Raw genomic sequence first — 20835 nt, 5'->3', positions numbered from 1 at the left:
GGGTACTCAGGGACAATGTAGACTCCTGACCCCATGCATGATGAACCTAATCAAAATCTCTGAGCAGGGAGCTGAGAATTCATCTGCAAGGTGGACAACCCATATCTCAGCTTTCTGGGAAGATGACTAAATTTCCTTTCCAGCATTCCGTCCAAACACAGGGGTCACTGATGTGTGACCACACAAAACCAGGCTGGTTCACTGGAGCTACTGATTTATCCTTTATATCTTGACTCTAAAGGAATTATTATTTTTGACATTTAATCCTTCCAGACTCATTTTCATTGCTAAGCACTTTTAATATAAGGGACAATCCCGCTGTTGATTGACTGCCAGCGAGATGGAGCTAATGAAAAGCTTTACAGTGTGTGCATGGGGAGACAGATTCATGGTCTAGAGTTTATCTTCTCCATCTCCCCATCCCCCCCCCCACACCCGGCCCAAGCATCTGGGATGGAGCGGATGGCCATCATGAATTATCAAATATTGCATTAGCTGACACGTTTTGCTTTGCATACACTAGTACCTCAATTCTGAACATCTTTTCAGCAAGCCTGATCTCCTTTAACTAAATTTCCTGCCTAGGTGACACACATTTCTCTCATGGGGAGAGGCGTTTTGATAAATAACCTGTCATTAAAATGCAGAGTTAAAAACTCATTAATGGAGTTCAGGTGTAAACACATGCGCCACCAAGTGGTCTTTGATCAGGACCAACCTTGAATATAGATAAAGTTATTAAAAATATAATAATGTCAAACATTCACATGGGAATTTCTTGTTTTCCAAAATGATCTCTAGCTCTGTCACTTATTATCTTTGGGATTGTAAATAATTCCCTGAACGTATTTAACGTCCCTTTGCAGACCTGGATGGGGATTCCGTATCTGCCTAACAAGCCTTTGTGATAATTACATGAAACCATGCGTACTCCTCCTAAATGATATGCCTGGTACATAGTAGTCACCCAGGAAAGAGCACCTGTCCCTTCCTTCCTTTCTACTCAATGTGTGGTCCAGGACCAGCAGCATCAGCATCACCTAGCAGTCTAATTAGAAATGCAGGATCCCAGGCCTCACTCCAGAGCTACCTAATCCAAACCTGATTTTTAACACAATCCCCCGTCAATCCATATATGCACATTAAAGTTTAAGAAAAGGGTTCTGTAAGGCTCCAAAACTGAGCGCTTGGTCAGCCGGTCAGCCATCAGATTGTTACTGAGTCCTACTGTGTACCACCTCCTGTGTAGGTGCTGAGAATATAAACCCATTGTCATGGAGTCCATTCTGACTCATGGCACGTACGTGTGTTACAGAGCAGGACTGCTCCATAGGATTTTCTGGACTGTAATCTTAACAGAGCAGCTCTCCAGCCCTTTCTTCTGTGATACCCCGGGATGGGTTCAAACTGCCAACCTTTAGGTTAGTAGTCAAATGCACACCTTTTGTGCCATGTAGGGATCTGCTGAGAATATAGTTGTCAACAAAACAGATACATGGAGGATACAGAGAGAAAAGCTTTGTCCTTTGCCCAATGTTGGCCAGCGTTTCCCTGGTGACCTAACACGCTTGGAAGCTGAGGCTTCTCAGCGCTTTCTTGTCCTCACAACAACAATAAGCTCTGTGAAAGAGCACGAAATTCAGCTAAACTGAATTGAGCATCCCACGTCAACATGGAAACCCTGGTGGTGTAGTGGTTAATAGCTACGGCGGCTAACCAAAAGTTGGCAGTTCCGGTCTACCAGGTGCTCCTTGGAAACTGTATGAGGCAGTTTTACTTTGTCCTATAGGGTTGCTATGAGTTGGAATAGACTTCACAGCAATGGGTTATGGGTACATCAACATGGCAGACACTTTATTGAGAAACATTCAGGTATTCTTGATTTGCAATTCTCAACACTTTAAGGAATTTCCTGATTTTTATTAAAAATAAATGTGAAGGGCCAGCTTTCTGAAAGGGCCTTTGTTGTCTTGTCCATACACAGTTAGTGGGCACTCCACTAGGGAAGCCGCTCAAACATGGTGAGAAGGAGGGATGGAGACAGGGGAAATGGTGCTATGAGACCTGCCAACATGAACATTTGACATAGCGTCATGCATTTAAATTCTAGGTGCCACAACATTCTCTTCCGAAAGACCTAGAATTTTTATTTTTACCTAGAAACCATGGTAAGATCTTGACTTATGCCCACAGTTAGGCCCCTGCAAAGGAAATTTTCAAGTTGAAAGCTTAGCTTTCTCCAGAGTAGGCAGAGGGGTTCATGTCTCTGAGTAACAAGGGCTTCATCATCTTGGATATCTGGTCTACCTCATGGTGGGCGCAGTGCGCTATTGTTGAAAGAGCCCAGAATTGACGAACGGATAGAACTGTGTTTCTGTGCCAGCTGTGACACAGAACAGCTATGTAACCTTGAGAAAATTAGATAACCACTCAGCCTTTGTTCTCTTTTATGTAAGGTAGAAATAACTAACCATGCGGATTATGTAAGGATTAAGTGAGACAAAGCTTATAAAAGCACTGGAGCAGTGTCTGCCCACAGCAAGGACTCAGTAACTGTTAGCTGCATCCTCCCACCACCACCATTATCCATGTATGTAAAGCACCTATCACATCCTTCCGAGGTCTATAACAAACCAAACCCCATGGCCAATGAGTCAATTCCAACTGATAGTGACCCTATTGGGCAGGGTAGAACTTCCCCCATAGGGTTTCCAAGGCTGTAAATCTCTTCGGAAGCAGACTGCCACATATTTCCTGGCGGAGCAGCTGGTGGGTTCAAACCGCCAGCCTTTCAGTTAATAGCCAAGCACTTTAATCACTGCACCACCAAGAGTATAATATATGGATCATAATGGTTTGTTCTTTTTCAATGTCCAATGCCCCTCCTGTCACCAATTATGCCAGTGCATCACTTTGAATTCTTTCAAGGAAGCTGTGGTAGCAATATGTCTCATTATCACAGCTGTCTCCCTTTGTCAGAAATAAAAACCCTGTCAAGTCCCTCATTAAATCTGCAGTTCTAATTGTTGTTGTTAGTTGCTGTCTAGTCAGCTCCAACTCATGGCGACCTTCTGTATAACAGGAAAAAAAATTCAGTCCTGTGCGGTCAGCAGTCTTAAGAGTCACAGGAAAACGTCTCCTCCCGTTTCTGTACTATATTTGAGCTGACTATTGCATCACAAATATCCTCATTTTTTTTTTTATACTAAAATCTACAATTTCACATCCTTGTGACAGAGCAAATCGCACTTGAATATCCCTGGCACTAAACCTATGTGGTCTCAGCTCTGACAGCCTCAGTCCGGCGCTGAACCATGATTGCTCATCTCCAGAGACTCTTTTTGTCTCTTGATGACTCATTCTCCAACTGGTTATGAACTAAACAGAGGTAGCAATTTTTCCTCCCTTCAGGAAATGCCAACTTGAGCAGGTGACGTCCTTTTTCTTCCTCTGCACATCTCCCAGGCAGAGGAAGGAAAATGCCACTTGGCCGACAGGGCCATTTTTACACTGACAGTTTAAATATGCCACCATCTGCCCCCAGCTTCCAAGATAACTCAATTGGAATAAACCTGGTTCTACTTCCCTCTATGTATATGTTTGTAAAGACAACCAATGACTTCATGAGGCCAACCAGAGAGCAGATTCTTTTTTTTTTTTTTAAAGTATTTACTAGTATTGCTGTTCATCAAAGAACTATCAAGTGTTTTATTAGTCATCTTCTATGACTTTGGAAACCCTGGTGGCGTAGTGGGTAAGTGCTACGGCTGCTAACCAAAAAGTCAGCAGTTTGAATCTGCCAGGCGCTCCTTGGAAACTCTATGGGGCAGTTTTCTGTCCTACAGGGTTGCTATGAGCCTGAATCAACTCAACGGCAGCGGGTTTGGTTTTTGTTTTTTCTATGACTTCTATTGCATCTCTGAAAAGCTGGTTATTAGAGTTTCATTGACTTTACAGATGAAGAAAATAAGTTATACACCAAATCCCAAGAGATTGTTCATGACCATTCCAGGAGTTTATTAATATGGATCTTCTGAAGAACAAAGAGAAATTCATCTACATATTTTGAATTATGATTCCAAGTGGGAAGGAAACAATCTCACCATCTTAGCCTTGATGGGATCTCCCACTCTGAAATCAATCAGGGAAGAAATAGAGGCCACTACAGGGTTGCCGGAAATCCTGGTGGCGTAGTGGTTAAGAGCTACGGCTACTAGCCAAAAGGTTAGCAGTTTGAATCCACCAGGCGCTCCTAGGAAACCCTATGGAGCAGTTCTACTCTGTCCCGTAGGGTCCCTGTGAGTCAGAATCGACTCGATGGCAACAGGTTTGGTTTTTATTTTGTCTGGTGGTGCATTTATCCTGAGAAAACAAAATTTCACCCTGAAATAAACAAATGGAAAAGAGAGTCGCCATACAGAGAAAACCTTGAACTCTTGCTTGTGAGTTACCGATCCTCTCTTTAGGTTTTATAATACTGAAGTCTACGAATATGTAATGATGCTTGTAGACACAATAACCATGTGAGAAACTGATGTCTTCCACCATGAATATATGAACTGTAGCCTTAATAACCTTGTAGCTGTTTCTTTTAATACCCGTTGCATTGTTGTATATGGCAAGGAAGCTCTTCTAAAGACTCCCTTGTAGTAGTTTACCCTCATGGCTGTTAGGGAGGGAATAGGCCACCTGGACGGGGAAGAATATATTATCACTGGCATGTTTCGTTGAGTCCATTCTGACTCATAGCAACCCTATAGGACACAGTAGAACTACCCTATAGGATGCAGTAGAACTACCCTATAGGACACAATAGAACTGCCCCATAGGGTTTCCTAGGAGCAGCTGGTGAATTCAAACTGCTGACCCCTTGGTTTGCAGCCCACCTCTTAACCACTGCGCCACCAGGGCTCTAAACAATGCCAGCATTGTTTAGAATTGCTGGAATACAGTGATAATAAAAAGCGAGACTCTCCCACTGCCTTCCATCCTAGGATATGTCCCTGATCCCATGCAAAACATGGCAGCATTCCTCAGTTTTCCGTCCACAATCCCCACAACTATGGGATTCCCAAGCCTCCAAGAGGAGTTGGAAGAGAATGGCCATCCCTTCTCCTTTTGAAAACAGTCACTAATTCTGATGACTGAATTATATGTTTGTATCACCACTTCTCCTTTTTTTAAGGACTCTCGTTTCAGTTTGGTAGTCAGTCACAAACATAAAATTCAAATCAAAATGGAAAGAGCCTAGAATAACTTTAAGCCCGGATGCCAAAATTGAATCACACTAGAGGAAACTCATCCATAAGCAAATGTGACCTTTTAAATATGACCTTTTGAATTACAATTCCAAGTGCGAAGAAAACAACCTTACCATCTTACCCTCAACTGGATCTCCCACTCTGAAATCAATCAGGGAAGAAATAGAGGCCACTATAAGGTTGCTAGAAACCTTGGTGGCAGAATGGTTAAGAGCTGTGGCTGCTAACCAAAAGGTCAGCAATTCGAACCCACCAGGTGCTCCTTGGAAACCCTATGGGGCAGTTCTACTCTGTCCTGTAGGGTCGCTATGGGTTGGAATTTGAATTACTCCTAGTAAACATTCCCCTTAAGGAACATGACCTTAAACTGTGTTTTATAGACTCACTTTCCATTCCAGATTTTCCAAATTTCCTGATCATAGTCATTCTATCTGGATTTTCTCTTGGCCACTGAAGACATAGGTTCAGATTCAGCTTGACACGAAATCTTCTCTGTAAACACGGAGAGTCACAAAATGTTAAAAGAGGCTTCCTACCCACACCAGATCAGAGATGCTTGGGAGGTCTGGGTCAGGTCCAGGACTGGGGGGATATCTACTTCATACGAAAGGCCTCTGCCTCATGTCTTACTCATCATCCAACTCTTGGCAACTTTTCAGCAGGCTCTGGACTCTGGATTAGGATCATTTGCAATTGGCCTGATCTTCTTAGCAATGTCTGGGCATTCCTTAGCACCCTATTGGGATTTTCTTTCATTGTTTCTTTCCTTTCTTTAACGCCTATTTGGCATAAGATGAGACCAAACAGAAGAAATAAAGGGAGAATCAGGAGAAAGTTCCTCAAGAATTTTGTGAAGTAAAGGAGCACAGGTAGAAAGGAAGTGATGTCAACTATGAAGTTAAGGACTTGACATTTACCTGGGCTTGGCATTTCCCCTTCATTGTTGGGTTTGTATTAGAGACCCCTGTGGGACTGCAAGGCAGAGGTGAGACAAACACCATAAAAGAACAAAGAGCATTGAGGGGACTCACCGGGGGTGACGCTGGCTCTGCATTTGCAAAAACTCTTCCAAAAGCAACTTGTTAGAAGTTTGGATTAGAGACAGCTCAGATAGGGAATCATCGTAAAGTTAGAAAGTAGAAAAGCAGAACCCAAAAAAAGAGGAGGAGACTGGTCCATCATCTCCCAGATGAGGGAAAGAAAGAAGACTCTGAAACAGGCTTGAGTGAAGAACACAGCAGATGAGTGAAGCAGAGATGGGGATGGGCTGGACGGACTTTGGGGCAGGCAGAGCCAGCATCGCAACCAAAGGGGTAAGACTGGGAACCCACAAGAGCTGCAGTGTCAGGTCCAGAGGGAAAGGTGGAACAGCCAAAACTGAAGCTGAAACAGAAGGTCTGATTCTAAGGTTCCCCCAAAACAGGCAGAACAGGCCTGGCAAAGTGAAGACGAAGCCTGGCAAGCTTCTGCAAGGACTGCCTTTCATAGGGTTCCTATGGCCAAAGGCAAAAGAGAAATTGTTCAGGGCGGCAAGCTGGCTGGGCAAACAAGATTTCAAAAGGGGTTGTGTGGTTTGAGCATCAGTACAGCTCTGAGCTTCCTATCGGAAGGGTAGACACACCCCATTCTTTCAAAGAGATACATTGTTTACGGGCACTAAGGAATTTCTCTGGGAGTCTGTGTGGGAGACACCGCGTAGCACAGTACACAATGTCCTCAATTCAAGTTTTGTTTTTTTATTAATTTTTTTATAGTGGTAAATATATGGGTATCAAAACATTTGCCATTTCAACACTCTTCACACGTGCAGTTCAGTGACATTAATTATGTCCACCATGCTGTTCAGCCATCATCCTTATCCGCTTCCAGACTATACCATTACCCTTTTGAGTTTTATAAAAAATACGAAGACCAGTTTTCAGTGGCTGCTGCTTCTAATAAGCTCCCATAAAACTCAGAAGCAGTTCCACCAGGGAATAAGCTACCCAAGATTGGAGCTTCACTGTGCAGGACTCCAGACCACGAGCGTGAATTTTCTCCTGACCTCCAAGCAGGGCAGCATTATCTGGGGACAGGGAGTGGACAGTAAGCAAAGGTGACACGTCGTAACATTAGGACTAATTTCAAAAGCATCGTAATACTGATTCAGCCCTGGAAAATCCGGCTTCTCTTGTCCAATCAAAGCCCCCAATAGAATCTCCGTCCCTTTCCTTGGGGTGAGAGGAATAGAAGGAAAGAGAGCACAGGCTTCTGCCCTTGATTTTTCTGAGGGGTGAAGAGAAAAAACTGGAAGAATCTTAGCTGTGCCTGCTCCCTGCTGGACACAAGGAAGTAAGGGGCTGGGCTGTGCCAGAAGCAACAGTCTCAGATTTTTCCTCTCTGGAGGCTCTCTGGGGATTTGTAATTCCCTTGAGGAGTTCTTATTGACTATATTATATTACAATATAGAGTTAATTATGCTGTTGCCTTGGAGCAACTGATATTCTTGTTCTCTCACCCATGTTGAAGGATGGTTTTATTGCTTTTCATCACTTTGGGGCTCATAATATTTTCTCTGTAGCCATCCTCCCTCTAAATGTGATGTTGAGATAATTTTATGTAATTATAGAATATTTCTGATGTACTGTATGATTTTTAAAGGTGATTGCTTGACACACGCAGGCGGTGCATGGAAATGGCAGCCCATGAAAGGAGATGTTAACAAAATGTTTCATTTTCCCCTCCTGCTCCTGCAACACCGTCCTACAAGGCCCTTGAAAAATGAGATGGAGTTAAATTGGTGTTGAATATTTTAGAGCTCATCTCTCCCAACCACTTTCTGAGTGACATACACCACTGCTACCCAACGCTCTCACTCTCACACATTGTCTTTCTGATTGGAAATTGATGAGAAGATCATTTCTGTTCAGAAAGCTCCCAGCCCAAACTAACAGCTCAGAGGTGGCATTGGCTTGGTGAGCAATGGGCCAGGCCAGGAGGGCAGTGGGCAGCTCTGACGACGTTTCTCGGGGTCCTTGTCTCGGACATTGATGGTTCTTTGTGGAAGCATGCCTCTAACGCTCTGGTTCTGTCCTGCAGTCACAGAGGAGTGGCAGAGGAGAGGGGGGCAGCCCTGGCAGCTCATCGAACCCGTCGATGGATTCCACCCCAGTGAGGTAAACACAGGCACAGATGGTTGGTGGAGGCTCTGCCCGCTTATTCTTAAGTGTATTTATACATTCCCGGGAGTCTTTGGGTGGTACAAATGGTTAATGTGTTTGGCCACTGACTGGAAGATTGGCAGTTCGAGTACACCCAGAAGTACCTTGGAAGAAAGGCCTGGCAGCCTACTTCCAAAAAATCAGTCATTGAGAACCCTGTGGAGCATAGTTCTGCTCTGACACCCATGGGAGTTAGAACTGACTCCTCTGCAACCGGTTCGGGTTTTTTTATACATTCATGTATTAATTTTTATCCTGTTTTGTTCCAGAAAGTATTTACAGTAACTTACAAAAACATGTAAGATAGAAGGTTAAACAAAAATTAAGTGGAAATCAGGGTAAAAGGAAAATAAAGTAGAAAATAGATCTTGGATTTCTGACTTAACTTCTCCAGTCCATGGGTACAAAGGTGTCCTAAAAAACCACCAGAGGTGGTCCACAAAATTAGCTCTGTGCTTTCTGGAAGCTGATGCAAAAGGGGCCTGAGTCACAGACTCCATAAAATAAAAAATAAATCAAGTATTCTGGGGGAAAAACGATTCCTGGAAATGAGACCTGTGAGAAATTACTTCTATGCATCAGACGCAACTCAACAGCAATGGGCTATCCTCCTAGAAAGGACGCAGCACGAGAAGAGAACAGTGTCCTTGGCAACATCCTGCAGTAAGAGCTGTTTCTCCTCTGGGATTCCAGGAATACAATTCAGTGAAGTAGGTCTGCCAGGGCCTCTTCACAAAGCACAGGGAGCTGGGGGCAAGACCCTGGCCCTCGTGCACTGCCCCACCCCGTTATCCTGGTTTCAACAAGGGGAGCTCCACTTGTATCTGTTGTATATACAGCAATTGCTTATGACATTCCTTGATTTTAAAAGTTTGAAAGCTGGTCATTTACAGGAATGTATGGACCATTTTCCCTCAGGCAATCCTCCATCGCTATAGTCTTTCTGACCCAGCCTTTGGTAAGTATGACATGGCAATGGCAAGGTTACAAACCTGACAGTCACTCCTGGGGTGTTGTCTTCTGGTGGCCTCAATCTCAGTGGTTAGCCAGGCCACAGGGAGGACTTATCGTCCCCTCAGGAGCCTGAATGGAGGGCAGCCCACTTTTGGCCAAGCTCTAGCAACTACCCACAGGCAGGACAAAAGGTATCTCAATTAAAAAAAAAAAAAAGTACAGTGCCACTCTAGCAACAGTGTGAACAGTGGCATCCCCCAACTGCTGCATGATTTGTGCAGTTACAGTGCTTTGCTGCAAACTGAAAGGCTGGAGGTTCAAGCCCATCCAGACGTGCCTCAGAAGAAAGGCCTGGTGATCTACAACCAAATAACTAGCCATTGAAAACCCTGTGGAGCACAGTTCTGCTCTGACACCATGGAGTCACCATGTGTTGCAGTCAACTCCCCAGCAACTGGTTTTTTTTGTTGGCTTGTTTATCAAATGCCCACCTCACTGTTTAAAATAACAACAACAAAAAAAAAAATCAGAATGATGTACCTCAGAATACCTAACCTTCCTGTGTAACACACTGGATGATTTGACCAAAAAGAATTCTTGGCTAAAAGCTGGTTAAATATGAGGATCTGGATTGAAGGGGCCTATGGAAGGTCCAAGCGGAGATGTTCTTTCCACAGTTAATATACAAGTTTAGAGCTCAGGACAGGAACCTGGGCTGTAGATACAGACGTGAGCACCACCAACATGCAGTTATGGCTTGAAGCCATGGACAGCAGCCCCTCGGTGTCCCCACATACTCCCCTCCAGATGATGGACCTTACAGCATATGTAGTGTTAATAAGCCATCCTGGACCACAGGGCAGCTACAGGAGCCCACATCTTTTCCATTTTGAAAGAATTGGATGAGCAGGGCTGAGTCTCAAACATATTTTTCGCAAGGACATAATCCCAACCAAACGGCCAGACACAGACCTTGTTCAAGTGCCTCCTGTTGTCCTCAACCAGCTCCTATACATCGGAGCAAAACCAGCTGGAACTGGCCCCTTACCACAAAGAGCAGAGTGCACTTATCTCTTTTTGGCCTATTTCTTCCCAAAACCCAGCTAGAGAAGTGAGGGGAGGGTCTAACCACTTTTGGTTCAACAGCTCATCTTTCTTAAGGAGATAAGTTTAATAAATATAAACATGGGTTGTTGGCCAGCTCAAATTTGCAACTGAACATGATAATTTTTAAGCCAAATCATATCCACTATCTGACTTTTTTGTTTGCATTTTAATGGGAAGAAAAAACAAACATAGAATATCCTAATATACAGACTGACAACTGCTTTAGCTTTTTCATCCCACTCTCAAAATGTAGAACCAGAATTTTAAGAAATGTCTTCCTTAACATAAGGGGAAAAGTAGAAGGTTATAATGCTGGACTTGATTGATTGGATTGGGTGGGTAAGAGAGAGATGACTCTCAGTATTGGGCAACCGGATAAAGAGAAATAAGCATCACTAAATCAAGGAACTCAGAAGAAGGGATAGATTGGACATGCTAAATTTGGGATGGCTGCACAACATCCTCATGGAACTGTCCAAAGCCATTGGACACATTTTATGGGTTCTGATCTCAGAAAGGTGGTCTGTCCTGGAAACACAGGTTTAGGAGTCACCAGCTTATAGTTAAGAGCTGGAGATATTTACAAGAATGAGTTTGCTGCAAAGGGTAAGATTGTGAAGGAAAATAAAGACCAAAGAGAATTATGACTGGGGAATATGTTGATAACAAATTACTTAAAACAACACAGTTATTATCTCACAGTTTCTGTGGGTGAGGAATCCAAGCATGGCTTAGCTGGGTCCTCTGCTTTGTCTTCTCTCACAAGGCTTCAATCAAGGTGTCCCCAGGGATGGGGTTTCATCTGACAGCTCAAATGGGGAAGGATCCACTTCCAAGTTCACATGTTTGTTGGCCAAATGTAGTTCCTTGAGGGCTGTTGCAGTGAGGGTCTCAGTTCATAACTGGCCATTGGCCGCAGGCTACACTTGGTTCCTTGCTACATGAGCCTCTCCAACATGGCACCTAGCTTCATCCCACCACACTCAAGGCAGAAGAATTATACCAGGCATGACTACCAGGAGGCGAGGAGCATTAAAGGCCATCTTAGACACTGCCTGCCACAGAAGGGCACACTGGATCAGGAACCTTGGAAATGACTAGAGTCCTAAGGTAAAAGCAAGTTCCTCAGAGACTTAGGAGTAGCCTTCAAACTGCTGAAAGAATGGGAAGAAAGTTAACTTAGAAAAGAAACAATGTTGCAAATACCCAAGACCCAGATGTGTGGGCTCTGAAGAAGCAGCAATTCTACCTGCTCAAATATCCACTTTTTAAAATCTCTGCCCAGTTGAGCATGTGAGGAGTCACTTAGAAGATCTCGGGGCCCCAAATCAGAGAACAGTGAAGCAGAAAGTGTTGAAGGATCCAGAGACACACGGCAAACCCAGTGTCCCTGGCTACTCCTGGACGGCCTGTTAAAACACCCCGGCATCTCCCATCCTAGAAGCTTCGCCCAAGCCATGCTTTCTGCCAAAACAATGTCCTCAGCTCTTATCATTTCAACAGCTCCCCAAGCCATCTTCTTAAAACTGTTACTGCAACACTAGCAAGCAGCCATCTAAGATGCATCAATTGGTCTCAACCCACCTGGATCAAAGGAGAATGAAGAACACCAAGGACACAAGGTGATTACAAGCCCAAGAGACAGAAAGGGCCACATGAACCAGCCACTGCATCATCCTGAGACCAGAAGAACTAGATGGTGCCTGGCTACAACCGATGACTGCTCTGACAGGGAACACAACAGAGAACCCCTGAGGGAGCAGGAGAGCAGTGGGATGCAGACCCCAAATTCTCGTAAGACCAGACTTAATGGTCTGATTGAGACTGGAAGGACCCCGGTGGTCATGGCCCCCAGACCTTCTGTTGGCCCAGGACAGGAACCATTCCCGAAGCCAACTCTTCAGACATGGATTGGACTGGACAATGGGTTGGAGAGGGATGCTGGTGAGGAGTGAGCTTCTTGGATCAGGTGGACACTTCAGACTATGTTGGCATCTCCTGTCTGGAGGGGAGATGAGAGGGTGGAGGGGGTTAGAAGCTGGCGAAAAGGACATGAAAAGAGAGAGCGGAGGGAGAAAGCAGGCTGTCTCACTACGGGGGAGAGTAATTGGGAGTGTGTAGCAAGGTGTATATGGGTTTTTGTGTGAGAGACTGACTTGATTTGTAAACTTTCACTTAAAGCACAATAAAAACTATTTTTTTTAAGAAACTGTTACTACAAGCAGTGAATTTTCCATAACATTAATCCCTCTCCTCTCTCTTCTGCCTTGACCCTGTTCACTGCTGGAGACAGATGAGTTTATATAATGTCTGTCAGAGTTCTCTAGAGAAATAGAACCAGTGAGAAGTAGATAAATACAGTAAAACCTGCGAAAGCCAGAAGCTGTGTAAGGCAGAAACTTGTCAGAGAAAAGAAAAAAACAGCCCCATTGCCATAGAGTTGATTTCAAACAATTTTTCCCTAAAACAAGTAATAGAAAAGTGGTTAAGACTGCACCCTGTCAAAGGCGGAAAACTTTTGAGACCTGGAAAAACAAGACAAGCCCATTGAGTTCTGGCTCTCACAGGTTTTACTGTAGATGACAGATAAATAGGTAGGTGGGTGGGTGGGTGGGTGGGTGGATGGGTGGGTGGATGGATGGATGGATGGATGGATGGATGGATGGATGGATGAATACATGGAAGGACAGACGGAGGAACAGATAGAAGGATACCCAAGATAGAAGGATACATGGACAGATATTTCTTCAAGGAATTGGCTCACACAATTTCAAGGAGCTGCTGGGGCAGATTAACCAGCAAGCAAGGTACACACAGGCTTACTTGTGTTCACTTACTAATCTCACATGGGTTTTACCACATCTTTGATGTTAAAAACAGGTGAAATTGTGCACCACAGATTAGTAAGTAAGCACAAGTAAGCCCATGTGTACCTAGCTTATTGGGTAATTCGTCCCCGGGAGCTGGCAAGTCTGAAATCAAGCAATGGGAGAGTGAAGCGAGAAGCCTACCAAAATATCTGTTTATATCTGGAGGCAGAATGCCCCCTAGCGCAACTCTCTTTTTGCTCTTAGGGCCTTCGCCTGATTACATTACGTTAGAGTATATTATGGAAGGTAACTGATTTAATCGCACATATCTACTTCATAAAAGGATCCCTGGTGGCGCAGTGGTTAAGCTTTGAAAAGTCGGCAGTTCAAACCCACCAGCTGTTCCTTGGCAGTCTGCTTCCCTACAGATTACAACCTTGGAAACCTCGTGGGGCAATTCTAATTTGTTCTATAGGGTCACTATGAGTCGACTCAACTGCAGTGGGTTGAACTACTTCATCCCGTAAAAAAAAAAAATTCGCCAACGAGTCAATTCTGACTCATAGCTACCCTATAGGCAGAGCAGAGCTGCTCCATAGGGTTTCCAAGGAGCACCTGGTGGATTCGAACTGCTGACCTTTTGGTTAGCAGTCGAACTTTTAACCACTGGTGCCACCAGGGTTGTCAACTACTTCCTAATAGCATCTAAAAAAGTGTTTGGCCAAACAACCAGAAGCCATAGCCTAGCCACGCTGATATATAAAATTAACCATTGCCCATAATCAATGAATTTGTTTTTAAAAAGTTAATAGTTTTCATATTTTTGTCTCAACTTGTGAATTCCTAGGGACCAAAGGCCCTGGGCAGACTTATAGAGTCCTCCAAAAGGGAAGTTCTGCTGGCAATGGGGAGGGGGAAAGGGGGTACCCTTAAACAACTCTTACCTGCCAGTCACCTTACAGCGGCCCTGCCAGAGAATCAGGGACCATTTCTACTTCGTTTTCTTTATACATCAACTAGCAACAGTGGTTTGGTGATGGTTACAATGAGTCAGCACAGAGGGGTTAAAGCCAGAATTTACATTTTCCCTTAATCCTAAAATGTTTAAATATATCTTTCACCAATGTCATGTTTTAAATTTAAAATTAATTGGGACCAAATTTACTAGGTCCAATAAACTGAGTGGATTAGGAGGCCAAAGGAACAAAGCTAGGTCTTCCCTGTGGTAAGGGTTTCTGTGTAGCTTCTTAAAAGCAGTTTTAGCAAGATAACCTGCAAGCTTTCTGGCTGCAGGAAAAAAAAACAAAATCAGAGTGAATTTTTAACTTAGGTCTAGCAGACCCCAAAACTAAAAAACCAAACCCACTGCAATCACGTCAATTCCGACTCATAGCGACCCTCAAGGTTGGCAGCCAAGCACTTTAACCACTGTGCAACCAGGGCTCCAGTAGTCTCCTAGAATTGAATTTAATGAGAGTTCAACTTTAAAGGAATCAAGCCATTATAAATTTTTGGCAAAATCTTGTTCTGCCTTGCATTAGTCTTCAAAAATATTACAAAAAGGTAGCTACCATTCAGGATTTGTTTTTATAGTTGTTCTGGGAAAAAGTGTTATTTTTATAGCAAAATAAATGCCATGAGCTTGTGAGGTGTGAGTGTGGAGGAAGCCCAGTTCCGCTCCAGCTGTGCGCACTGCTGGGATGCCCCATGAACTTGAGGGGTAGACCTGACACTGTATTTGCCTGGAAGACTGGGGACTTAACTGGGGAAGAACATCATAAATAAAAATATAGTTAAGCAAAGAAGCTTGGCTCAATTTAAAAACTGTCATCAGGAGAGAGGACAAATTCTGAAAGCTGGTGGCTGTCACCAAGGGCCCAATCAAGAGCCTTATCCACCTCCCCAGCCACCCCATACACTCATGCTTGAGTCCTGGGGTGAACTGACTGCAAATAAAAACTGAAAGACCTGCTGCAACAAAAACTTATATAAGACAATAGGGTATAAGCTGTCCTGCTTTGTTGATCCGTCTGTGAGAATTTAAAGAGGAGCAAGGCCTTCTCACTGGGCCAAGGACCACCATGCAGTTTTGGCACCTTGGGGACTCCCAGCAGCCTTGCTATATAACATGAAGCTGACTTGATCTCAGAACTCCTTCTGGCTTTACTGTGCTATAGGTGGTGCAAACAGTTAATGCTCTCAGCTGCTAACCAAAAGGTTGGAAGTTGGAGTCCCCCCAGAGGCACCTCAGAAGAAAGGCCTGGCAATCTATTTCTGAAAAATCAGCCATTGAAAACCCTATGGAGCACAGTTTTACTCTGACACACATGGGTTGCCATGAGTTGGAACCACTTGACAGCAGCTAGTTTTATTATATGTCAACCCAAACCCAATGCCGTTGAGTCAATTCCGACTCATAGCGACCCTACAGGCCAGAGTATTATATGCAGCTCAGCAAAAAAGTGGACTCTGAAAGATTTTCAATCAGGAAAGAAGAAACAAGGAATGGCCTAGCTCTGTTAACCAGAAAGCCCGCATTTAACCCGGACACTCCATTCCCCAGCACACCTCTGTAGCAGATTTCATTTCCTGCATGTGTTCAGAGGGGACAGTGAGCAAGACAGCTACAAACCCCTCCTGTGCTGCTGAGGCTGTGTGCGCTGGGGGGAGGGCGTGCCTCCTTCCACTGTCCTAAGGGGAAACCTCAGGGACAAACTCTCACTAAATTTAATTCTGGGATCTACTAGAGCAAAGTTAAAAATCCACCCTAACAAACCTGGGGAAATGTGTGGCAAAAATTCCCGCTGGTTAAATAAATGAGTGTGCATCCCTCAGATGGAACATCTGCATCAAATAAAAACAATGGTACAGATCTACTTCTAGTGACAAAAGTATGTTTGTAGTATAGAGCTAAGGAAATGAAAGCAGATTACAGATTGTGGGTACAGATTACATAAACGTATTTGTCAAAACCCATGGAACTGTTTACCAAACACAGCAAATTTTCCTGTATGTACACTGTTGTTGTCTTTTGCCTTCGAGTCAATTTCAACTCATGGCGACCCCACGAGTTACAGAGTAGCACTGCTCCACAGGGTTTTCTTGGCTGTAATCTTTATTGAAGCAGATTGCCAGCCCTTTTCTTCCGCATTGCCATTGGGTGCGTTCAAACCTCCAAGCTTTTGGTTACCAGCCAAGTGCAAACAATTTGTACCACCCAGGGACCTGTTAATTATATCTCAAAAAAAAAAAAAAAGCAGATTATCAAATGATATTTACAGAAGGATCCTATTTTTGAATAGATAGTGGCTGCCTCTAGTGTAGTTACAGATGACTTTTTTGGTTTTTTTCTCTTTTCATTTAACTGTCTCTTAAAAACTTTCCACAATGAATAGACATTGCTAGAATATTTGTGTTCAAGAAACAGCAGCTAATATGGAGTAATGAGAGTAAAGCATCTCTGGGCCTTGTCTGGTACAGTGCATCATGGGCATTATAACAGGAGACTGATTATAGCCAAAGCCCATGGTGCTCAGTAAATGTTGTCAAATGAGTGAATAAATGAATGAATGACTAGAGTGGGTCATTTTATCACTAGTCTCTATGTTAGCAGCAACATTGCAATTCTCCTTTTAGACCAAATATATCAGCAGTGCACACTCATAAATATTTTAATCTCCATTACAGTGACAGCCAGGTAATTGCTTTCAAAGCAAACAGTTACCATTTCATTTTAGCTTCCCTCTCCTTGCCCTCACCCCTATCTCCTCCCTTATTAATTTTAGATCAGGAAATAAATGACCACTGATGCCTTGGTACCACACAATTTTTGGGAAGACAGTTTAGGAGTATAAAGTTGAAAGGAAGTAAAAAAACAAAAAGAAGAACCAGTTGATTTTCCGCAAGTCTGGCAGCAAATACTTTGTTCAGAAATTGCAGGAAAAACAGCCACAAGACCAGCCTTCTGTCTTAGAGACGTAGATTGCTTTGTGTGTAGATGATCAGGCTCCTCCCCGAAAACTTGAAACTTGATGACCAGCCTCTGAACTGCTCCTGCTTGGCAGGTGCAAAGAAGTGTATATGTGTATATATTGCATGTATGTGTGCATGCGGGTATGTGTGTGCTGTGTGTAAGTACATGTATGTGTGTATATGTGTGTTTGTGTGAATGTGTGTGGAGTATGTATGTACATATATGTGTGCATTTGTGTGTCTGTGGTGTGTGCATTTGTGTGAATGTGTGTATGTGTGTGTTGTTGTTAGGTGCTGTTGAGTTGGTTCTGACTCATAGCGACCCCATGCACAACAGAACGAAACACTGCCTGATCCTGCACCATCCTTACTGTCGTTGTTGTGCTTGAGCTCATTGTTGCAGCCACTGTGTCAATCCACCTTGTCAAGGGTCTTCCTCTTTTCTGCTGACCCTGTATGTGTGTGTAGATGTGCATATGTGTAAGTTTGTGTGTATGTGTGTGTGTGTTGGTATGTGTGTGGGGGGGTGTGCGTGTGGGTGTGTGTGTGAGACACACACATGGGTATGATCAAGACCATGGATAAATGGATAAATGGAATTTGAGATGTAGTTCAGAAGACTTGGGAACAAATTAAAATACTGGAGATATTTAATGCAGTGACTCCATCAATTATAATTGTTTCTAACAACTGCTAAAATCTTACAAATACTCTAGACCCAGAAGGGATTTTACAGATCATGTACTTTAGCCCACTTGTTTTACAAATAAGAGAATCGGGGCCCAGAGAGTGGAAGTGGGCCACCAAACGCCACACAGAGAGCTGGCAGCTCTGCCTGTTGGAATGGTGAATGTGAAATACCCTCGGGGACAAGGTCCATGTGCTTTTGAATGGATTCCTTAGCATCTTCCATGAACAGTGTAACGCCTTTATGAGGCCCTCAGCGATCATGTTTCTCCCATCACTTCACACTAAAACCACTGTTGGAATGTAGCCAGCAGGCTTCTGAAGGCCTGGCCAATAAAGGTGTGTTAATAGAAGGCCAGAAGATTGGACAAGCAGGAAAGGGTCCTGCTAACATCATGAATAAAGCAAACCCTGGCATGCAGCCTAGAACCAGAGAGCGGATGTTGGGCAGGAAGAGCCAGAGAAAAAAACCTGTTGTGCATTAAGCAGATGTTACCTGGCACTCCAGCCAGACCCTCAGCACTCATGGCCTCCTTCAGGGTCCCAGCCCTACCAGGTGACCTCTCCGGTCTCATCTCCCAGGCTCCTGTAGTTCCCCAACCATGCCATTCTCTCCATGCCGCTATGTCTTTGCACAGGCTGGGTCCTCTACAGTGTATACTATTTCCCCACATCATCCATCCAGTGAACTCCTTGAAAATTCAGCTTAGCCATCACCTCCTCCAGAGAAGACCAATTTCTTCACCCACCCCAGCAGAGCTGACACCTGTCTTGGTTTCCTAGTGCTGCTGTAACATGAATACCACAAGTGGGTGGCTTTAAAGAACAGAAATTTCTTTTCTCACAGGTCTGGGGGCTAAAAGTCCAAATCGGGATCTCAGCCACATCAATTCCTTCCTTGTCAGTAGCCCCAGGCGTTCCTTGGTTCTTGGCAATCTTCATATGGCATCTCTTCTCCTGTGTGTGTGGGTGCCCATCCCTGTGTGTATGCTACTCTTTATATAACTCGAAAGTGATTAGGTTTAGGATCCACCCTATACTGGTATGACCTCGACTATTCATCGCATTACATTGGATTGCATTGTGGAAGGTAATTATATTACATCAGATATAAGGTCATTAAACATTACATTATATGCACAGGTATGGGGTTAGGATTCCAACACATTTTTGGAGGGGAACACAATTCAATCCATAACTCAGTTCAGCACAATTCAATTGAACACAGTAGATTGAACAATGGATTTAATTCTCTTCCAGTTGTGTGCATCCCTACCACAGCTCTCCCCATGGGTTTGGTGGTGTCACATTGCATACCTGGTTCCCTTACTAGACTGGTAGCTTCTGTTCACCTGAGACTCATTCTGTTCGTCTCCAAAACCCGAGCCTTAGGCCTACAGTGCTTGTTAGCTGACCGCAGATAAATGAACAAATGGATTTCTGAGAAAGTATATTAGTTATGTATTACTGCATACCAAATTACCAGAACTTAGTGGCTTAAAACAACTCATATTTATTACCTCGTAGTTTCTGTAGGTCAGGAGTTTGAGCACCCTGCTCAGGGTCTCACAAGCTAAATTCAAGGTATAGTTCCCCTTTTACTCCTCCTTTGTATATTCTCTTGCAGGTGGCTTCGTTGCTGCTCGCAGATAACTTCTGGAAGAAGGTACAGCTCCAGTGGCCCGAAGTCCTGGGAAAGGAGAATCCGTTCAACCTTCAGATTGAAAAGGTGTTTGGAGATCAAGGGGGACACTGAATCCCTCAGGAACACCCACTCCTGGGGAGCCTAAGGAGATAGAAACTTGTATAAATTCGTCAACTCATTCATTAACTGATTATGGGGACTGCTCTTTAGCAGTACCTTTGCAAAGTACTTCAGTCTTAGTTAAGAGTGTATCTGAATTACAGTGTGATTCAGGGTGCTTCTGGGATTGCTTCCCCAATTTCTCATCAACTGTCCCTCAAATAACCTTTAATAAAGTATATTGGGCACCATTCCAAATAAGAGACTGTTGATGCTCTGTAACATCTAAGTCTTCGAAAAGAGGCTTCTAGAAAAGAAAAGTACATAAAATGGTTAGCAATTTACCCAGGGTTCTAGTGTGCTGGGAAACTGATCCTTCCCCTGTTGGTGGCTTCTGAAAGATGGCCCAGCCACTTTGAGACTTCTCCTAGAAAGGCTGTAGCAGGCTCCCAAGGACTCTCACAAGTAGGTACAGCCCAGGTTTTGTGATGTCCTCCTTAAAAAGAGAATAAAAAGTTATAAAAAAAAAAAAAAAAAAGATTAAGCCCAAACGTGAATATTTATTTTTAGAATAAGAAGAGAAATCACAGTAAATTACAAATTTTTAAAAGATGACAAAATTCAAAAAAATGACTTTAAAAAATTTTTTTTCTTACATTGTTTGACTGCATAATCTGATTGCTTCTTCTCATAACAATGATTTTATAATATTCTCAATGGAAAAATAAAATTTGTTAGTTATTATGGACAGTTTAAGAGAGTGTCCTTCAGCTATGCAATGCATTATTGGTAAAGTCGGCAAATTCGTAAAATTGTTGCCAAATGGGAAGACTTTTATAATATTCCTTTTGTCCCTGAGCTCCCCATCCCTGCTGTGGCCTCCTGGTGAGAAGCACCAGATCCTGAACCAAAGCCCCATGAGACAGGAAGCTGGTCAGTCATGTTTACAGGTGTATCCATAGATTTTTTGACAATGCCTGGTCCACTGCAGGTGCTCAACGGAAAAGGTAGAATCGATGGATGGACAGGCGGGCGGGCGGATGGACGGACGGACGGACGGATGGATGGAAAGTTAATGTTGCCTTCCAAGTCACATTTTG

The 20835-nt window shown here is 43.7% G+C and overlaps 1 protein-coding gene across 2 annotated transcripts in view; it reads left to right on the top strand.

Moving 5' to 3' along the window:
• Window positions 1-20273, top strand: part of AOAH (acyloxyacyl hydrolase) — a 264955-nt gene extending 244682 nt beyond the window's left edge. For both annotated transcript variants that reach the window (XM_003406941.3, XM_023544293.2), the window contains exons 20-21: window positions 8340-8416; window positions 19619-20273. In XM_003406941.3, the coding sequence (XP_003406989.1) occupies window positions 8340-8416; window positions 19619-19747 (206 nt within the window). In that variant the 3' untranslated portion in view covers window positions 19748-20273. The remainder of the gene's footprint in view (window positions 1-8339; window positions 8417-19618) is intronic.
• Window positions 20274-20835: the final 562 nt, after the last annotated feature.

The sequence above is a fragment of the Loxodonta africana genome, chromosome 8 (assembly GCF_030014295.1).
Source record: "Loxodonta africana isolate mLoxAfr1 chromosome 8, mLoxAfr1.hap2, whole genome shotgun sequence".
NCBI classification, from domain to species: domain Eukaryota; kingdom Metazoa; phylum Chordata; class Mammalia; order Proboscidea; family Elephantidae; genus Loxodonta; species Loxodonta africana.
Note: the sequence above shows the minus strand (reverse complement) of the source record. Positions and strands in the feature narration are given on the sequence as shown.